General features: G+C 37.5%; 4 protein-coding genes and 1 non-coding gene across 8 annotated transcripts; 2 read left to right on the top strand and 3 right to left on the bottom strand.

The window, feature by feature from the left end:
- Nucleotides 1–421: 421 nt before the first annotated feature.
- Nucleotides 422–5,450, top strand: LOC137946162 ((DL)-glycerol-3-phosphatase 2-like). 2 transcript variants are annotated; one of them, XM_068792372.1, is made up of 6 exons: nucleotides 422–1,132; nucleotides 1,982–2,206; nucleotides 3,018–3,078; nucleotides 3,172–3,334; nucleotides 3,568–3,647; nucleotides 5,161–5,450. In XM_068792372.1, exons 1-6 carry the CDS (start codon nucleotides 1,051–1,053, stop codon nucleotides 5,291–5,293), a joined length of 744 nt encoding a protein of 247 aa, XP_068648473.1. In that variant the 5' UTR covers nucleotides 422–1,050; the 3' UTR covers nucleotides 5,294–5,450. The 2 variants fall into 2 exon arrangements, with proteins under 2 accessions (XP_068648473.1, XP_068648474.1); XM_068792373.1 differs by having other exon boundaries at nucleotides 426–1,132; nucleotides 3,187–3,334.
- Nucleotides 5,451–7,949: 2,499 nt separating this feature from the next.
- LOC137945182 (auxin-responsive protein IAA33-like) lies at nucleotides 7,950–8,846 on the top strand. Its single transcript, XM_068790955.1, has 2 exons — nucleotides 7,950–8,353; nucleotides 8,578–8,846. The coding sequence occupies exons 1-2, from the start codon at nucleotides 7,950–7,952 to the stop codon at nucleotides 8,654–8,656; spliced, it is 483 nt and encodes a 160-aa protein (XP_068647056.1). The 3' UTR covers nucleotides 8,657–8,846.
- A 1,416-nt stretch (nucleotides 8,847–10,262) lies between these two features.
- Nucleotides 10,263–13,085, bottom strand: LOC137946427 (large ribosomal subunit protein eL28y-like). 2 transcript variants are annotated; one of them, XM_068792708.1, is made up of 4 exons: nucleotides 13,018–13,085; nucleotides 12,567–12,722; nucleotides 12,309–12,472; nucleotides 10,263–10,551 (listed from the first exon to the last, which is right to left on the bottom strand). In XM_068792708.1, the coding sequence occupies exons 2-4, from the start codon at nucleotides 12,715–12,717 to the stop codon at nucleotides 10,423–10,425; spliced, it is 444 nt and encodes a 147-aa protein (XP_068648809.1). In that variant the 5' UTR covers nucleotides 12,718–12,722; nucleotides 13,018–13,085; the 3' UTR covers nucleotides 10,263–10,422. The 2 variants fall into 2 exon arrangements, with proteins under 2 accessions (XP_068648809.1, XP_068648810.1); XM_068792709.1 differs by having other exon boundaries at nucleotides 12,567–12,719; nucleotides 13,018–13,073.
- LOC137947140 (small nucleolar RNA R24) lies at nucleotides 11,818–11,908 on the bottom strand. Its single transcript, XR_011111187.1, has one exon. It is a non-coding gene; the product is annotated as a small nucleolar RNA R24 (small nucleolar RNA).
- A 679-nt stretch (nucleotides 13,086–13,764) lies between the features above and the next one.
- On the bottom strand, nucleotides 13,765–19,570 carry LOC137945928 (uncharacterized protein At1g51745-like). Of its 2 annotated transcripts, none has more exons than XM_068792029.1 (4): nucleotides 19,506–19,570; nucleotides 18,639–18,936; nucleotides 15,618–16,576; nucleotides 13,765–15,063 (listed from the first exon to the last, which is right to left on the bottom strand). In XM_068792029.1, exons 2-4 carry the CDS (start codon nucleotides 18,827–18,829, stop codon nucleotides 14,141–14,143), a joined length of 2,073 nt encoding a protein of 690 aa, XP_068648130.1. In that variant the 5' UTR covers nucleotides 18,830–18,936; nucleotides 19,506–19,570; the 3' UTR covers nucleotides 13,765–14,140. The 2 variants fall into 2 exon arrangements, with proteins under 2 accessions (XP_068648130.1, XP_068648131.1); XM_068792030.1 differs by lacking the exon at nucleotides 19,506–19,570 and adding an exon at nucleotides 19,214–19,411.
- Nucleotides 19,571–19,770: the final 200 nt, after the last annotated feature.

Raw genomic sequence — 19,770 nt, 5'->3', positions numbered from 1 at the left:
CTTTTAGTCATTTAGTTTATTTGTTTGATTAATCTCTATGGCTCACCTTAATCTCAACCATTACTGTTAATAGATTTTTTTATAGGAATTGATTATGGCTATCTGATTGGATATTGGCCAAGGTGTATATGACACTTGGCGTAATGGAAAAAGTTGTTCGATAATTTATTTTCTCTAGAGAATTTGCTTATAAATGGATTAGTCTAGAATTATTTCCAGAATCCAGTTTTGAATTTTTATCTTTGGATATAAATCACGAGATTGCATATTCTTCCTCAAATGTGACCAAAACGTTTTGTTGTTTTCATGACGAACATAGGCGAGAACGGAACTCATAGATAGGACACTCGTTTATGTTAGATAGGAAAGTCCTGATTCCTATCCTCGGAGTCCTTTTACGACTGGGTAGAATCTTGATAGACTCCAAATTAGGGAGTAAATACTTTAGAAGAATTAACTGTCAATAATGCTGGCAGGGGCATGTTTGTAAGTTCGGGATGGAATTTAGAGAGGGAGAGAAGGGTATGCGTCGATTTGTATTTAGAGCCAGGGTGCTGGTGTCTCGAATATCAGTGGTTATGCTCGTTTATTTTATTTGATTTCAACTGATATTGGAATTTCCGTTTTTACTTCTATCGCACTCGCACACCTTTGATTACTGTTATCGACGCTATATCGTCGCTAACGGGAAGACGTCGTCTGGTCGAGGTTGGGAATTTCTCTCGATTTCGGCAGAGAAGTGATTTCGACTGTGGAGTTTCCGTTTCTTGTCTTCGGTTGTATTCGCATAAGGATTCGTATTGCTATCGGGGGTATTCTCGTTCGATTTCGGCAGGGAAGGGAAGGTTTTTCGTTTTTTTTTTTTTTTTATTGAAAATCTTTATTCCTGTTTCTGTTTCGGATTGCATCAAATCTCTTCTCTCCCCAACCTTTGCGGAGCGATCCGGCTGCACTGCATAGACCACTCGACTGGCAGTCCAGTAGTTACATTGCTTTCTCCCAGTTCATTGGTGGGATTTTTGGGAAGACTGCCACCGACAGTACCCGAAAATGGGCAGCTCTTCCGCGGAGGAGATCCTACACAAAGCCACCATTACAAATGTCATATTCGACATGGATGGCCTTCTGCTTGGTATTTCTCTGAAACACATGATTGATTTCCCTTCTTTCGTTTCCACAGAATTGTAGGTAGCGGTAGTGTGATTGGAATTGAAACTCGATTTAGTTTTACCTAAGACTAAATGAGTGCTGAGATGGTTTTTGGTAAGACAAACAGAAGAATGAACATTAAGATTTTGGTTGCTTCAAACGAGTATTCTTGGATTTTTCTTTGGATCATTCTTATTTTCCGTTTTACTTTATAGTACATCTTCGTTTATGATGTCCACTTTCGTGTTTCAGCACGCAGAACTTTTTCTCTCCATTTTTTCCCTGACCAAATTTATTCCAAGACTTCATCAAACAGTGAAAATCCCCACCAGTGGGAAATCTCTCTTTATGTTTTGTTCTCTCAATACAATTACGACATTGTGCCTTTTGGGAAAACGAAAAATGAATTACCTAACCCTAAATGGACTTATGTTTCAGAATTTGGCTTTATAATCTCACCGACTCATTAATGTTTTAGCCGGTGGAGTTTATTTGCCTGAAATTCATGTTTAGTTCTTTGAAATACTTAAAATGTTTTTAACAAAGAAGAATGAGCTCGATATATGTTTTTAACAAAGATCAATGAAGTTGATGTATTTTCTTTACTGGATAATGGACTCTTATGAGTTCTTGTTCAACATTGATTGATTATTTGGTTAACTCACAGTTGGGATGTCATTGTCTTTGTGTGAAAAACTTTTTCATTTTATAAAATGGAAAAAAAAACTGCATAGATTTCAAATGCCTCTATAAGTGTCTGTATCTGTATCTCCAGAGTATCTCTTGTCATATAATTATCTTTTCTCAAGTTAACTGTAACTTTATTTAACAGACACAGAGCAGTTCTATACTCTTGCACAAGAAAACATACTAGCAAGATATGGGAAAACATTTGACTGGTCTCTTAAAGCAAAAATGATGGGGAAGAAAGCACTTGAATCAGCACATATTTTTGTTGAAGAAACAGGGTTGAGTGGGATTCTAACACCTGAGCAGTTTCTTGAGGACAGAAAAGCAATACTTGAAGAATTGTTCCCAACTAGCGAGCTCATGCCAGGTACTGTTCCTATATATAAAGGGTAAATTCGTTTATCTAATTGTGGACATTCCATACATTTTGATTCATATGCAATCTACAAAAAAAAAAAAAAAATCAGTTTTTATTTTATTATCATTTTTTGAGAATTTTCAAAGAGTTGCATATTGGGTCCAAATTCAAAATAATAGATTCTAATTTTTTTATACAAGTTAATAAACTTTAAAGTAGGCTAGAGTAGAGGCAAGGAATATCATTCAAAAAAAGACAAGAAAGAACTACTATGTAGACAAATTTCCGTTGATAAGTTGTGTTGATTTCAAACTTGCCATTCATCTATTTCAGTTCCTAACTTATTTGAATAAAACTACCAAGGAGCATGGAAAATCCAATAAAAATTGAAGAAAAAATACACTGTGAACCATTAATTTATTGGACAATCTCGTGAAGAAAAAATCGAAGCTAAAATAGAGAAGGATGCAAAAACTCATGATGGGGGGAAAAGGAACAAAAGGGTGGAAATTTAATTCTAAAACACACCGTGAACCTTGACAATAGAGAAGCCAAGTAGGAAAAAAAAAGAATGCCAATTCGCCATTTTTCCATTCTCAGCGGTTGGCTCAAAATTCTAAACTTGTGATGAAGGGAGGAACACAAAGAGGGAACATAAACCCCCTCTTTCCTAGTAGTTTTAAGAGTGGCATTAATTTTTTCTGAAAGAAAAGACATGGTTTGCCAAATGTTTCCTTATGAAAGACAAAACGGCTCATATAGTTAGTCTCCACACAGTTGGGTTACCGTCCAAAGTAACTAAGTTTATTTTCTCTTTCAGGAGCCAGACAGTTGATATGTCATTTTCATGCAAAGGGGATACCCATATGTGTGGCAACAGGGTAATTGTTCTTCATCCATTTTTTCTAGGTATTAGTTGTGGCTTGCTGGGCATGCATGAACCTTGAGAGTTCTGAGCAACTTTTCTGATCCAGATGCATAATTTGCAGGTCTGACAAAAGGTATTTTGACTTAAAAACGACAAAACACGTTGAGCTTTTTTCATTGATGCACCATATCGTCTTAGGTGATGACCCTGAAGTCAAACAGGGGAAGCCATCACCTGATATTTTTCTAGCAGCGGCTAAAAGATTTAAGGTACTGCATCCACTTAATTCTTATAAATGTGAACATGTATTATGTCATTTTCTTGATAGAATTCGTGCTTTGTCATGGCTATTTCTGAACAAATGTTTAAGCATCCCTGAAAACGAGTAAATAGATTTTCTTTTTGAGTGTCTAAAGGAATAAATAAATTATTGAGTGCTTACATTTGCACATTAATAGTTTACCCTGTATCTAACTGTTTTCAACATATATGATTGATTTAGGATTGCGCTGTCAACCCACGTAATATTCTTGTCTTTGAGGATGCACCAGCTGGTGTTGCAGCAGCTAAGACTGCCGGGATGTAAGTAAATTTTTATCTGAATATTTCTAATTTGTAGTCTCTTCTTTCTAGTGAAATTGCCATATAAGATCCTTCTTGCTCTGCTTATCTGTTTCTTTTGGATTTCAATTTCCATAATTCACTATAAAAATTGGATTTCAGTTTTTGTGCATGAATTACACACTTAAAATTTCCATTAGAAATAAATGTAAGTTTTTGAAGATAGAAACTGCTTGGCTCCTATGATTATTTAAGGTGTGAGAAGAAAATCACCTCTCCCCTTTCTTTATGTTTGCCTTAGTGAAGGCAGTAGTGTTAGAGGGTAAGATCACCATATATTGGTAGAATTGGTCAATACAGAGTGTATAAGTTGATACTTGCTCGATCATACTATTCCATTTAAATCAGTTGATCAGTCTGGATCATGTGGTTTCACTTCCATCTTGGTCAACCATTATGCATTGATCAACCCATCATTAGAAGAAAATCTAAAGAAAAAACATAAAAGTGTGTTAAATTTTTTTCTTTTATGGAGATCTGAAAGAGGAAGGTTTTAATTGGTATTTTATAAGTGATTAGGCTCCGGGCAGTTTATCTTTTCCTTCTTTTTTCTTTTTTTTTTGGCAATTTTCATTAGTAAAAAATCTCTACTGGTTGAGTCCAAGTGGTGATTACCTGGCCAGTGCACTGAGTCAAGTGCCGGATAGGCCATAAGACATCAACTAGAACTTATTCTATATTTCTATGATGATGCACTGAGCATCATCCAAATGCCTGAGCCTATAGTTGTAATTTTTTTGGCAGTGTGTTGGAAACTTCTCCGAGCAATAGTCTCGTGAATGGAAGCAAAAACTTGAGTTAAACTCATGTTTATTTTCATTTACTAGGCCAATTAGTTTATTTGGTCAAGTTGAACAAACTAGTGGGCCACGTAAGATGGTAACTTTTCAGAGTTTCTAAATTATAGCTCCCAGTTCTTATTTACCAATTATCTTCCTCAAAGAAAAGATTTCAGTGTGGATTGGGCATTTGGGTCAATGACGACATGGAGGGGTTTCTAGTTTGAGGTCTTGCATTGAAGTTTTGTGCAGGGCTTGGTGTTTAGTGTTTTTGGCTGTGCTATTGACAATCAAAGAAAAACCAGGAATAAGAAAAGATTGAGTAATCGCCATGCCCATTATCACAAAACCTAATGGGCTGAATAACTACTAGAACTAGGTAAACATTAGTTGACTAAGTCTGTGAAATACCATGTTTGGGTCTATTGACGTGTGTCATGGCTTGATGCTTGAATTGTGTTAACAGTCACTTTGTGATTGCTCTTCACGAAGTTTCTGTCTTCATGTTCTCCATAAAGTAAGAAAAAAAATGTCTTCAAGCTTTAACAACGTCTATTGACGTAAACTATCTCAGAATTGAAGGAAAATTACTCCTAGGATAATGATTCACTGTTCGCACACATTCAGGAGCAGTTGAGAAGCCCACTTTATCTGATCACTGACATTATGTGTGTTGAACTAAATCAATTGTGCAGGTCAGTAGTTATGGTTCCAGATCCTAGGTTGGATATTAAGCATCAAGCTGCTGCAGACCAAGTGTTAAGTTCTCTGCTGGAATTCAACCCCAGTGATTGGGGTTTGCCTCCATATGATACTGTCACAAGCTAACCGTTCTATTTTATTTGTGTCACCTAAGGTAAGGTGTAACCTTTAATGCTACTTGTTCTTTCTCGAATTTGTTTTGTTTACTTTTTAAGAATTCACCTGTGTTGTTGTTCTTCCTTGTTTTTATGATTTATAAAAATTCTTTTTGTTTCTGGTGGAAGCACAAACTCTAGTACTAGTTTCACCCTTGTTTTTTTATAGCAGAACAAAGGTGATAAAAAATGGGTCAAAATGGTCCCCCTAGTGCTATATGTTTTTATAGCCCAAAACAACTCAAGAAGTAATCTTGTACTCTTATATAATAATGCCCACTTAAAAACCTGAGACATATCGGGCGATAAATGTTACATATCGCTGATGTACCCACGACCGATCTATGTCCACTATTTTTACTTAATTAGTATAACGAAGAACAACAAGTTTCTCCAGGGAAGGTCAAGTTTTGTGAAAAAATGTGCCTTGTCAAAAGGGTTAAACCCTGAAGACTTTTACAATGCAAGGTGTTCATTTTTTCCCTTAAATATTGAGCAAACAACCTTGGCCCCGTAACCACGTTCTATTTTCTAATGCCATGGTGACATTTATGAGTGGAGTAAGAGATGAATTAGGCCACGACCACTACCAATTAAAGGGAAACGATAGTTAGATGTGACCCAAGAGACACACAAACAAAATAGTTTTCATATAAGTGATATATTTTATCATAAGAGAGTGTCATGATACGTGTTGTCATAAGAGATTTCTATCAAGGAATGAAGACTTCAACTCCATTACGTGTATCTCAAGAAGTAAAGATTTAGCTTTGGGTTCAATCACTTGTCATGATCTCACCAATGAATATTTGGTAAATAGAGATTGAAGGAGAGAAAAGTAGGGGTGTTTGAACCACCTTCATCTCTCTCTATAAATAGTAAATTCTTTATTTGAGGAGGCTGAACAAAGGGAAATCACCTACAGAAGAGTGGAAGAAGAAATTGAGAACTGAAGAAATTACCTACTGTGAATGTTTATGTTGTACCTAATTCTGACTTGCGAGTCACAACAAGCAGATGGTTTCTATCGTTACTGTGTTACAACTCTTAAGGGCAAGATCAAAATCCTTGACCAATCGTCATCAAGGGAAATTTACCAGACTTCAAAATCAAATCAGTGAACTGCTTTCACAATGGTAGTTCAAATTTGTTGTAGAGATCGAATCAAATGACTACTAGAGATAAGACCTAAAATGAATTGTAATTTTTTAATTTTAAATTTAAATAAAACTTCACTAATTGTATAACGTTTTCTCCACAAGGACATCGATCCCATCTATCCACTGTTCGGTAACCCGTCGTCGTTCCTGGTGGTCACCGGTTGTAATTGGTACCAGTTACAACCTCTCACCTTCTCATCGGTTGGCGGTCTCTTTTAATTGGTAACAGTTATAACGTTGACATCGACGAACGTCTGCAATAAATAAGACACTCTGTTCGTGGGAGACGATAGACGAGGCACTTTGTTCTCCAAAAATTAACACCAATGTCAGGAGATACGTTCTTAATGAATTTCATTTACGTTTTATGATAAATTTATGATACCAGTAATCCTTCACCCGCTTATTTTTCTTTGTTTCGTAAAAGAGAGTAAGAAGTAGAAGAGGCCCGGTGACCGGTTCCTTTTTTCTTCTGCCAACAAAGGGCATGAATAAGGATAAAGATACTGTGGATAGAACACATTGGATCTCTCATCAACATTATGCTCCATGGCTGTGTGGCATTGAAACTTGAACAACTAATAAAAACTTGGGGCTACGAAGAAGAAGAGAGACGAAGGAAACGACAGGGAGAGTGATGTGGGGCGGAGCATCCTCTCCCCAAGTCAAAAGCACGGCGAAGCGTTCGGCGACCGCAGCGCGGTCGTCTCCACACATGCATACCACCACAGATTACAAGAAAAGTTTACTTTATCTTCACGCGTTCTCTCTGTCTCCCTCCACCGTCCCCCTCTGGGATCGAAGACGACGACTAGAAATAGTGAGCGCAACACAAACCCTTTTGTTACACTGGCAGATATCTTCTTATTCTTCTTCCTCTTCTATCTTCTGCTTCTTCCCATCTGTACCACTGCAAGCACTCACTGTTGCTAAACGTCAACTGCTGTCGAAATTTTATCCATATATATCTCAGCTGCTACGTGCAATCGGGTACGGTGTCGACTCGTCTCTGTCCAACCATAATTTGTCTCTAGGTACCAAAAATTCAAATTCGGAATATGGGTTTTGCTATATCTCTATTGTTTTTTGCTAATTAATTAGGTCTGGCTCCCTTTTGCAAGTGTTGTTCAGAGTTTGTTTGTTTTGTTTGTTTGTTTACATGATCTTCTTCCTCCTGGTTGTGACCGTCTTTTACTCTGAGCATTTTTGCTTCTTACTTCTAACATCTGTTTGCTCCTTGGTTGAATGGAGATCCCACCTTTTTCTAGAGTCTTCCGAAAACGCAGTGAATGCCATTAATAAATGGCATTCAGACAGAGAAAATGAAACCAGTGTTAGAGCAGTTGCAGACAGGGAACTGACACATCGGACATTTGTTTTTGCATTCATAGCCAGGAAACATCATAACAAGGAGAGAACAAATTGTTTGGGAAACGCAGGTTGATCTTATCTTCTCCTGAAGCAGCCATGAACACCTTCACCACCCACCAGGAAGCCTTGAACAGAGCACCAACTCCCACCATGCACACCCGTTTCCTTGGCGTGGTACCCTCCTCGTCTTCCTTCCGAGGGACGTACCACCGGAATGTTCTCAATTTCCATGGAATAGACGAGGAGTTGGCGGCCTCGGTGGTGCCGCCGGTAACAGTGGTGCTGGAAGGCCGGTCGATCTGCCATCGCATCTGCCTTCATAAGCACGCCAGCTACCAAAGTCTGGCGAAGGCCCTCCGGCAGATGTTCAGCGACGTGTACGGCGACATGGGTGTGGCTGCGGACACCGACCTCGACATAACCAGCGCCGTCCCTGGCCACTTGGTCGCCTACGAAGACATGGAAGACGATCTCCTCCTCGCTGGAGATCTTAAATGGAAGTAAACCCTCCTCCCTTCTCCCCCCTTGAGTTCAAGTACCCGTTTTCTCTTCCCAAGAATCAGTCATCTATCTCAGTTTTTGAAATGGATTCGTTTCCTGTCTAAGACTATAATGGATTCCTTTTCGCAACATGGTTTAAATTATTTCATCGTTAATCTTTAAAGTGCTTCTTTTACTCATCACTTGTGTGATTTCATCTTGCTCATGGTTACATGATCTGCAGGGATTTTGTTCGCGTAGTTAAGAGAATACGGATAATTCCAGTCAAGGCAAATCCAAGGCAGGCGAGCAGAAGGCTGTGACTGAGGCTACAATATTTAATTCGATCCAATCTATGGAGAAACTGGTTGAGATCGAGCATGAAGAAAAGCTGGAGAACAACTACTAAATTCTGGGTTAACATTACTGAATCATCGAATCTTCATAACATAAGACAGTCTTAAGAAAATTTATAATGTGTTCTTCCAAGTTCCAACCAGCTTTACTGTGGTATTTTACTGGCAAATGTGTTATATTTGAAACATTACAGCAGTAGCTTGACTTCCTACTGAAGTTCCGACACTGGTTACTGGGTATCTTTTGTTCCGACACTGCTTCTTCATTTATTTAACCATTATCGCTTTCTGGTAAAATCTGTGTGGAGTGGACGAGGTGAGGTTTGTTTTAAGCAGGGAGGGAATCAAAATGTGAAAGTTTGACACGACCGAGATGTTGCGTATCGGGCTGGTCATCTCAAAAGACATTAAAATATGAGCGATTCACGTGCGGTTACCCGTTACGAAGGGAAACCTATGAATCTCACATGCATATGGAGATCGAATTTTGATTATTCTAATGGGATTATATGAGACATTTTAAGGAATAAAAGAAGTAGATTTAAATGTTTGCTTAACTTTATCAAGGATTTGTTTTTACCCCAAAGTTTTATACAGAAAATATACTTTGCGCTAGGAAAAAAATAGTCATTGACATCGGTATGCTTCCTATACAGAAAAATAATGAGATGGGATTTACTGAAATTGAAATTGCGAGAATCATTTGTACCATTTCGATCTAGTCTCACGAATCTGTTCGAAATTGCGGGATTTACGTGTATATATTCGAGTTTGCTGAAGGTTAAGTTCTTGATAGTAAAAAAATGAAGATTTTGGTCAAATGGTTTGCCAATTGTCAAAATCAGAGCTTCCGTTGACATGGATCATATTTGTACCACGGTTAATACCACTACCGAATTAAATGAAAATACCATTTGAAAACTACCTAAGCACCACATTTGTAAAAGAGTTGGTACATAAGTGACACAAATCATTGCAAGAGAGTATCATTCAAACGAAGAAAGTAACACATAAATGACACGCAAACATTGTTGTTAAGAGAAAGTGTACTTTCCTCTCACCCTTGAGAAGAAGGGGTAGTCCTCCCTGAGTCTTCCATCCCCACACTGGTTGCCCACCACTTTGAATTGGTGTTGATGTCATAAGACATCATAAAAAAATTTGAAAGTGTAAGCGACAGAAAAGACCGACCCTTTGTGAGAGATTGGGGGCTCCTCCTGCATGCCCTTCCCTTTCTTTGTTGCACATGAAGAAATTCCTTCAAACAACAATAACCCAGCTAACCTAATGGGTCTAGGTTCATTTTTTAGTCTTCCACTCATCAACAACAGGATCAATTCCAAAAACAGACAACTGAAGGCGCGCCAGAATCAATCACCACAGATAATCTCATAGAAAGAACAGCGTAGTCATATTAACTCAGACGTTTAGGAATAGACTAATAGAAGCTCCCAGTTTCTTCGATTTTTTATTCAAAGCTTCCTGCAAGCATAAACCCATACACTATCAATCACCATGCGTGAAGGGCGGCCAAAACTTTTGTGCCAAAATGATTAGGGAAACTACCGAATCGTCAGATTTAAATCTCTTTTTCACTAGATACGAAAGTCTAATTCTTAAAAAAGACCAAAAATACAAAAATAGTATCGCATTCTTCATTAACGGTGTCTTTAATGGTTAAAAAAAAATCTTCATTTAAACCTACAAACCGCACACAACTTCGACTTATATCATCACTTCCTAACAGCTTGCCTGTTCCTCTTCTTGAGGCCAGATTTTGAAACTTTAAGACTCCGGTGAACTGCACTCAGCCTTGCAAGGGCAGCTGGCTTCAGATCAGGCCTGTAGTAGTTATCAGCAACCTGAGTGCATACAAAAGAACAAGCTCAGACATGCACTGAAAAATGAAGTTCCCAGAGCCACGTTTAATATAATTTAAATTTGCCGCAGCCAGTTCAGTAACAGTTCATATCCAATACTCTTTCAATATATAAGAACAAATTTCAAGAGTTTAAGGCATTTCACAAAAAGTACACATGTTTCATAATCCATGTCACTTTTTTATGACAGCATTACACATAAAGAGCATTGCGCACTGCACACGGACAGAACAAATGTATCTGTACACAACTAACATGTAAATGATACACATGAAAAGACACCAAAAAATCTATTTGCCACATAAAAAATTAAAATCCAATGCATTTCACACCTGACGCCAAAGTTAATATAGCATGAAAGGGATAAAACAAGATGAGCGATATCTCCTTGCAACACCATCTGAACCCTTACTTTTCCCTATTTAATTCATCTTCTTCCCCACTGCTTCCTTCTCTCTTCTATCACTATAACTTCCTCCTTCATCCTCTCATTTCGATACTCTCTTCACAATCATGAATTCAAGTCTCACAGAGAACCACTACAAACTACAGCAGCCACAACTGCTTACTCCTAATTCAAAAGGTGATTGCAAATAACAGCTGCATGACCATGAATGTGTCTTAGCAAGCTAGTGATGAACAGACAATTGTCTAATTTTTTTGTCACTTATTTGTACATTAGACAAAGATGTGCTCCACAAAACAAAAGTTCACAGAAACCACAGGGGAGAAGAAAGAGAATGAAAGTCAGTGAAGGATAAATTTAAAAGAAATGGAGAGGGAGAACAAGGTTGCAAGTGAGGTTTATGGGAAATGTTTCTAAAAATAAGTAAAGAGGGATCGGCTTCACAACAAAAATATGTAACAAGGAAAGGAGCCTAAGGATATTAGCAACAAAAACAGCTTTAAGATATGTCAAGAGTTCTTTACCATACAATGAGCACATGTCAAGGGTTAGCATTTACCCCTATAATAAGTTATCAAAAACACAACAGAGACATTGATGACATATTCCTCCGTGAATGAATGGAAATAAAATCATACTGCAATTACTCCATGAATAACAACACCATCTATGTGAAAACCTTTTAAAAACGTGTAACCAGAAAGCACCAACAAATGAACAATAAATTTAACAAAACAAATGAACGTCGAATTACTCCAACTTGATATTGTTTGAGGACAAAATGTGAAAAAGAAGACATTATATTAAAAACGAAAATGACATCAAATCCTCTCAGTCATGCAAAAGCTCAGAAGCCAAGCGTAACAAAGATATTTCATAGAAGACCCATTTTACAATGGTGCTTCTTATATGTTAGCTGCTCATCACTGCAAAAAGACATAAAAAGGACAGACAAAGAACACTGAAAAACTCATCTGGTAAAAGCTTTTGAAACAGTGACAGTAGCTTAGGCAACAAAAAGACAACAACAGGTTTTCTCAAACCACTGCATCTGTTAATCACAGCAATTGAAGTTAAAAAATAATCTAAACAAACACCAATATCACTCTTCCAAACAAATAGAATAATCTCATTACGTTATGCACCATAGTGACATAAACTCGTTTCTTAAACATAATTATGCCTTCATCCCAAAGAAACTGCTTAGACCAAACCAGACACTACATTAAAGTCCAAAACTTTCCGATATAAGATGAAGATGAAAGAAAATTTCAAAAGAAACAAAAAAAAATGGAGAAAATGAAACAGAATGCTCATAAACATGTAGATTTACCTGGTTGATAACACCCTTTGCCATACGACGAAATTCCTTCTTCAATACTGACTTGTGGAAAAGATTTGCAGGCTGGTTCTGTTTCTTTGTCTTAGTAGTTGCAAGCACAACAGAAAGATCTTTTCCCTCCGGCTGAATTGAAACGGTCTTCTTGTTTGCCAGGCCTGAAAATTTTATAGCAAAGAAAAGATATTAGCATCACTTCAGAAAAAGACAAAAAAAGCAATTAAAAAAGAGAATGTGTCCCCAAGGGTATACCAGAATGCTTGTAGGAGTTCAAGTTGTAGAGATTATTCTTCTCCTTGCTGAACTGTACCATCTGACTGCCATTCCCGAATTCCTTCACAAGGAAGGCATTATTTTTCTTCACAATCTCCCAAATAAGATCACCAGAGACAGAAGCCATCATACCTTCTAAAAGAAAACGTAGATTCAGAAAATAACGAAATAGGACAACGCTGTGAAAAACAACTCGTAGAATAATTACGACCAAAATCTCCAAGTCGAGTATTTATCAATCTACACAATCGCAAGACGATCCTGATCCGAAATAAAGAATCATGAAACATTGCAGTTCCGTAAAAAAAGAACTCTACACGATGTAGTCTTATGTATGACCAGCAATAGGACGCTAACAAGATATATCAACGAATTGAAAGATCACATTCTCAACAAGATTTAAATCACTCAATAAACAGAAAAAACTTACCGAAGGGAAATGCAACCTGAGCCTCCAAATGTCTTTCTCTTCAGCTTCCTCCCAAGAAGAAAATCTGCAGAACCTTAAGAGAGCATTTATAAGAATTCTCAAAAACCCTATCACATGCAATGACTTAAATGCTTCTATTCTTTTATCTTATTGACGTAAATGTCCCACAACCTGGGATCCGGTTAACAGTCCGTTTAGCTATCGAACCATTCCACGTATCCGACTTAAGGTTAAAGTGCGTGATTATAATGCTTATTAAAAAGGGATGTTAATACTTAATAATTATCTTTTATTGCTTTCAAATTAAAAAAAAAGAAGGAAATTTCTGTATGTAACACTTCCAATTTAAATAAAATAAAATTAAAAATATTAAAAAATCCTATTGTTCATTTAGTTTTTCTAATTATATTTTGAAGTCAAATTATCTAAGCCTTAAGATATTTGGGATAATTGAAAAAATAAAAAATTCAGACACTCACATGTGAGAATAATCTTAAAAAGATAATTTAATCCAATAAATATCATTAAGAAATCTTAAATATGTAACAAACGTGAAATAATTTATGTGACAATTAAAGTTAGTTTGATGTTTTTAATTGGTTAGAAAGTAACAACAAGGAGGAGAATTTTTATTAAAACAGGTAGCAACAAAGGTTTAAAAATCCCAAATGTAATGCATAAACAGCCAGTATTCTTGTGTTTTATTATCCCTTCTCTCTACAGAAACAATCCTTTTAAAGCAGGGAAAAACATACAGACGGTTGAACTGCAACTGATTACCTGTTTTATTACTGGTTAGGAACAGTGGCATCCTCTTTACATCTCAAAAGTAATATTACAGCATATACAGAGCCGTTATAAAACCTCAAGAAGATCCTTCATGGCGGGCAGGATCTCCTCCCACTACCCACCTTCACAAAAACCTGTTTTGCCTAAAGTCAAAACTAGCCATGACTGAACACGAGACAACATTTCTACTTGGAGAATAAAATGTACAAAACCAAGTGGTAGTTCCAGAATTAAGAGCCCAAGCAATCCTATCCAGAAGATGCAAAAAAGATTTGGTTTACTTGAGAAGCCCCTCAAAACCCAGGAGTCAGTCAAGATATGAGCATGGATGTTATCAGCTGAGCGCCTCATTAATCCTTCTAAACACAACCTTCGGCGGCACACAGGCAGTATCCAGTGAATCCAAATTATCCATTAGTGTTCTCTCTTGTTCTCTGAGTTCATGTCCAACAGCAACCAATGACAGTTTCTGAGTCTTTTTGGGCAGACCTCCACATTTTCCCGACTTAGACAATCTCCCCGAGCCAACTGCCAAATGAGTGGGATTACACACATTAGCTGCCAAATAACCACATTGGTGAGTCTGTATTACAACATCAATTAGTGGCTCCAAATATTCTGTTATTGGCACGTCATAAAGCTCACAACTACTAGTTCTGTGCCACAAGTCTACGCTAGTCATTAAGTTATCGCAAAAACCATCTCCCAAAACATCCACTGTTATTGGGTGCCCCACGATGGATTTACCATTTAATTTGCTCGTAACAGAGACCAGCGGCACATAATCACCCTTGTAGGTTGCTTGCACTTCCAGATGAACATCAAATAGGTAACCTGTGAGTGGAAAGTAAGTGGTGCTATGGGAGTTTTGACTCGGAAGTATGCCTGTAGTGAGCAGTGAGTCCTCATTTACAGATATAGATTGAGCCACAGCAGTTCGTTTTTTCCACCGGATGGACCCATTTCTCAGTTGGCTCTGCCAGTCAGACACGACAGACTCATGAAAGAAATTGTTGGCATTTATAAAAAAATCTTTGGATTTAACAGCCTTTTCCTCAAAATTGTCTTTGCCAAATAGTTTTGAATTCCTTTTCCCTCTAAGCTGCTGCATAGATGCATGCCTCTCTTTCACACAATCATGACATGCAATACTGGCAGGGCATATATCACCATGTGCTTCGCTCTTTGATTGCATGAATGCCACTTTATTACTACTGACATTATGTGATTCTGCACCAGAATGGATCTCTGGTGTATCTGCAGGAGTTAAGTTAGTGATTAGCTTAAATGCACAAGAAAATGAATATAAAGTCTGAAAAAGAAAAGGAAAAGACAGAACGGTCAATAGGATTTAACAACTCCCAGAGTAACATGAGAAAGTGGATTCTGATAATTTTCCTATAGTTGCTATTTCTCCAACGAAGTAATCTTATATAACAAAGCAATGAAGACGTCCCGGAGCAGGTCAATAAGCAGATCCGTCCAACAAAGTATCTAATCTAATCAGATTGTTGAAGTATTTACATAACATGTACAACTGAAGCTCATCAGTCAAAATTGCTTCGACCTTTTACAAGAATATTTTGCCATAGTGAGTCAGCATAATCGATCTAACAATTCATCATTTGTACGACAAGATTCATGATTTCATATGAATGTATTGGTTGAATGTTCCCAGAGAAGCAAATCACATTTTCTGAGATCCCATAAAAAACCAGAAGAAGGCAATAAAATGGTGATTTTTAGTTTCTTGTCCTTCTAATGGATGAAGACAATAGACAACATATTAAACCCAGCATTTCAAATTGTACCTTCAGTTTGGTTATCTTTGAAGGCAATTGGCATGTGAGAGCAACCAGTCTCATGAACATTCAACCCAGACAGCACATTATCCTTCAACCGAGGACTACCAAGGAACACGGTAACATCTATTTCACCATTAGCAGTGTCTTCAGAAACATTTGATGAGACAATATCCTTCTGGCAAGACGTCCCTGTGGAATCAGAATTGTTAGTGATATCCCTTGAAAATTTTGTCTTCACTGAATCCAGTGATTCTGCTCCACTCACTTTAACATCTGTGATATTTTCATTACCCAAAGCACTAAAATCTACCATAGATGTACTCTGCAAAACTTTAGAAATAGATCGACAGCGACTTTTCCTTTTCAAGCTCTCATGGACATGGTGGCCTAAATATGAATGTCTTCTTCTCAGATATACAAAAGAACCTTTACTATTATTTACAGGATTGCAGTTAGACAAGCTATCACAAATGTCAGATCCACTAAGTGAATCACTATCAGAGAAAACTACCTCTGGGTGTTCACCAGAGTTCTGAACTGGGACCAACCTCAACCCTATATCATCCAAATCCCTCATCTGTTTTGACCCATCATTTTGATCATCTTCTGAATCATTTGGCATCTTTCTTCTCTTTTTCCAAATGAAGCCATCTTCCCTTGAGCCATTTATAGGATTCACTGTTTCAAAAGATATGGCAGACTGAGTAAAATCTTGTGTTGAACAGCTCTCCACAGTAACTTTTCCTATTATATCATCCTCTCTCAAACAAAATTGACGACCGCAATTAGATCTATTCACATTTTCAAACTTGAGTGCATGGAGAATGGCGTCATCTCTGTGGGCATATTTAAACCCTGTCTTGGTACAATGGCTAGCAGATGCCTTAGCCCTTTTTATGCATTCATCAAAGTCCCCACAACGAAATGCCTTCACATGCCTGGATTTTTCAAGATTATACCAACCCCTGGAGGGCAAGAAACTTAGACTCAATGGTGCAATCCACACAGGAATTATAACATGGATGCAATCTAAAACAGCACACAGCGACAGAAGCTGAAAAGCTCACAGAATTACAATAGCACATTATAACAATGAGAAATTTTATGGGCCATGTCCTTAAACAATAATTGGATTAGGATTAAAATCCATATTTTTCCACCGCAGCATGCATACTCAAAAGTGAATGACAAAAAGATCAACTCATTCCAACACAAACCTTCAGAGTTGCACAGCAACAGAGTAGATTCATATTACCAGATATCAACATCACAGTCAAAGAAACCCAAGAAAATATCTTCATGAGGAGCATTGGAAGCAAAAATGACGGCCAATATTGTCCGATAGCTCAATGATACTACAACTTATGGTCAAACCAAAAAGATGCATTGTCTCAATAACCAGAATGATAGCAAATTTTGGGACATGCTTGAGGAATAATTGAGGCATCGACAAAGAGGCTGTTAATGTGGAAAACAACAATCAAATATTCTGCTATCTTAATCTTTTGTTCATTAAGATTCCCCAAGAGAAAATAACTCATAATGAGGAGAGTCATCTCTATGATGCAAAAAAAACTGATGCCTTGACCAACTGATCCAAAAGGACTGATTTAACACTTTAAGAATGTTGCATCAAAGTCTAAAGCAGTGTTAATCAGGAATCCAAGGTTATAATCTGTCTACTTAATTACCTTAGATAGTATCGCTCAACAAAATTATCTGAAATAGTTAACAGATTCTATGAAATTTGTTAAAGTAGGCAACAAATACAATATTTGAAGGCCTCTCATAATGACTTCAACATTGCTTCTGTGTGCAGCAGTTGTGAGATGAGCATTACCTAAAATGTGTAAATCTACCAAATCCACACACTCATAGATGTTTAACATGGATTTTGATAATCAGTGAAATCTGCAAGGAACAGACCAAAATAGCCAGCCAAATCACATGAATCTTTTTCTTTTTTTATCCAAAAAACAATGAATTTAGTGGGTATTTTTGTGCCCATAGGAAACCATAGAGAAAAATGTGTAGAAGAAATTTTTTGCATTAGCCTCAAATTTTCCCAACATTTGCCAATTTTAGGGAATGGGAATATTTTCCCCCAATTTTTTTTTGAAAAACTCACCCCAAATCTTCTTTGGTCAACAAAAAGTTGAGGACAAGATTCCTACTTCTCCAATAGGAAACAATGAGAAAAATAAACCAAGAGATACCTAAGCCAGTCCTTCAGAACTCACCCTTCTCACCTGTACCTTATCTTATGTAGTGCCTTAGGCCCTCTTCTCTATGCCATCTGCCTCCATTTTCGGGGCCAAAGCAGCATCAAACTGTTAAGTTATTCTTTTATTTCTCATGTTGGCACTTTTCATTACTTTTAGCAAATCACTTGTACTTATTGGCTCGATTTCTTATTAATAACCTGTGTACTATATTGAATGCAGACAGTAAATGTAATAATTTCTATTTAGATATTTATATAACCTTTTAGAGGTTTAATGTAAGTATATTACAATACATTGCATTATTTTGTTCAACTTTTCTTTTTGTCTCCAATGGACCAATATAAGCACAGACACTCAATTAGTTTACAATTATTTCCTATGGTGGCACAAACACTAGATAACATGTCAATGAAAATTTAATTTTCAATTGGAAATTTTTCCAAACGCGAAAATGGATCAAAGGGAAACTAAATTTCTCGTCAGTTTTCTTGTGAATACACATTGGGTCCCTAAGTGTTCATAAACATGGTATATAAACCAATGTTAGACATTTAAGACTGCAACAAGAACACAATCGAAGGATAAGAAGTCAGTTAGGCAGAAAAACAGGAGGGAAGAACAACCAATCCAAATGATCTATAATTCTTGTTCCTTGGGCTTTATTTATCATCAAATTCCTCCAACAAAAATCCAAAAAATGGGTATATTGGGGAAAAAATAAAAAGAGAGGACGACTTTGTGATAAAGTATATGTTTGGCTTCATTCTTAAGGAGCAATGCAAAGAACATTAGTTACACGTACACTTTAGCGTTCTTTCTTCCCAGGAGCTTCACCGGAGTCCCTAATCTCGGTGAATGACAGCACAATTCTGGTAGCTCATCCAAACCCATTATCCTGCCCGGCCACCAGGACCCATTACGACGCCTAACCCAAACAAGGCCTCCTGCAGAAACATCAATAATCCTGTGCTTCGTTTGGGACGAAGTACCCATGGTTATCCCGGAAAACCCAAAGGAGCTATCAAATAGTCAACACATCCTTCGTCGATATCAAGGAGTTTTACGGGCAGAACACCCTTTAACGAGGTACTGTGTCAATCCTGGAGCGAAAAAAAAAAGTCAATGATCAATTTCCTTGAAAATGTAGGGCAGCAACCGGGGGCGAAACACCTATAGACAGGGTATATCAGAAAGGAGCGCCCAATATAGTGAAGAATATCAAGCGAATACCAAAAAAGAAAGAGAGACATATCTCATACAGCCTTCCAAAAACAAAAGGAAACTTTCGGCAACCATACAGCCTTCCAAAATCAAAAGGAAACGACACTGGCGAAAGGATTTCCATACCTTATAAGCACAAGAAAAAAGATTTTTTACCTCTGAAAAAATCACGTCTCGATTGGGACAGAAAAAACACGAAGATATTCAAAATGAAGAAGGGAAATGAGCTTCGATGGAAACCTTTTCAAAGTGAAGACACAACTATAATAAAGATATCATTAATAAAAAAACATGGTTGTTTGTAAAGAATCATTCTCTCGCAAAGATTTTTCGTTTTCCTCCCCGTGTCCTCCCATCGACTCAGAACCCGTGATTAAGCGACAAAGCGTGCATACGATATAGAAACAAGAAAACGAAGAAATACTGAGACTTTCTGGGGCTTACGGACTTTCTGAAACAGGAGGGAGTGCGAGGCTTGCAATGGCTATGCTCAGAGTGGAAACTACACGAGTGACGACTCTAGAGAGAGAGAGAGAGGGAGGGAACCGGCGGGTATAACAGGGAACTGGGAGTGGGAGCCATCGGTGCGCCAAGCCGAACGTGCTCAGAGAAATGAGTCACGCGTCAGCCGTCGCTCCTCGCGGCTTCGAAGTTCGGACTTTCGGAGGCACCGTATAATCCAAGGCTTTAAATTGCCATACGGCTTGGACACA

The sequence above is a fragment of the Aristolochia californica genome, unplaced genomic scaffold, assembly GCF_029961685.1.
Source record: "Aristolochia californica isolate CCGP_79_NKW_82.1479 unplaced genomic scaffold, dmAriCali1.0.hap1 SCAF_12, whole genome shotgun sequence".
Taxonomy (NCBI): Eukaryota; Viridiplantae; Streptophyta; class Magnoliopsida; order Piperales; family Aristolochiaceae; genus Aristolochia; species Aristolochia californica.
The sequence above is the reverse complement of the archived record's forward strand: the minus strand, read 5'-3'. Positions and strand labels throughout refer to the sequence as shown.

Bases quoted from the DNA above. Each gene is read 5' to 3' on its own strand.
- LOC137946162 (XM_068792372.1), top strand. From the start codon at position 1,051: ATGGGCAGCTCTTCCGCGGAGGAGATCCTACACAAAGCCACCATTACA. The intron at 1,133-1,981 runs GTATTTCTCTGA...TTTATTTAACAG, and splicing joins CATGGATGGCCTTCTGCTTG to ACACAGAGCAGTTCTATACT. The intron at 2,207-3,017 runs GTACTGTTCCTA...TTTCTCTTTCAG, and splicing joins AACTAGCGAGCTCATGCCAG to GAGCCAGACAGTTGATATGT.
- LOC137945182 (XM_068790955.1), top strand. From the start codon at position 7,950: ATGAACACCTTCACCACCCACCAGGAAGCCTTGAACAGAGCACCAACT. The intron at 8,354-8,577 runs GTAAACCCTCCT...CATGATCTGCAG, and splicing joins GCTGGAGATCTTAAATGGAA to GGATTTTGTTCGCGTAGTTA.
- LOC137946427 (XM_068792708.1), bottom strand. From the start codon at position 12,717: ATGATGGCTTCTGTCTCTGGTGATCTTATTTGGGAGATTGTGAAGAAA. The intron at 12,473-12,566 runs GTATACCCTTGG...TAAAATTTTCAG, and splicing joins GAACTCCTACAAGCATTCTG to GCCTGGCAAACAAGAAGACC. The intron at 10,552-12,308 runs GTAAATCTACAT...GTATGCACTCAG, and splicing joins CAAAGGGTGTTATCAACCAG to GTTGCTGATAACTACTACAG.
- LOC137945928 (XM_068792029.1), bottom strand. From the start codon at position 18,829: ATGGGTACTTCGTCCCAAACGAAGCACAGGATTATTGATGTTTCTGCA. The intron at 16,577-18,638 runs GTACGTGTAACT...CTTGCCCTCCAG, and splicing joins GGAAGAAAGAACGCTAAAGT to GGGTTGGTATAATCTTGAAA. The intron at 15,064-15,617 runs GTACAATTTGAA...TAACTCCTGCAG, and splicing joins CAAAGATAACCAAACTGAAG to ATACACCAGAGATCCATTCT.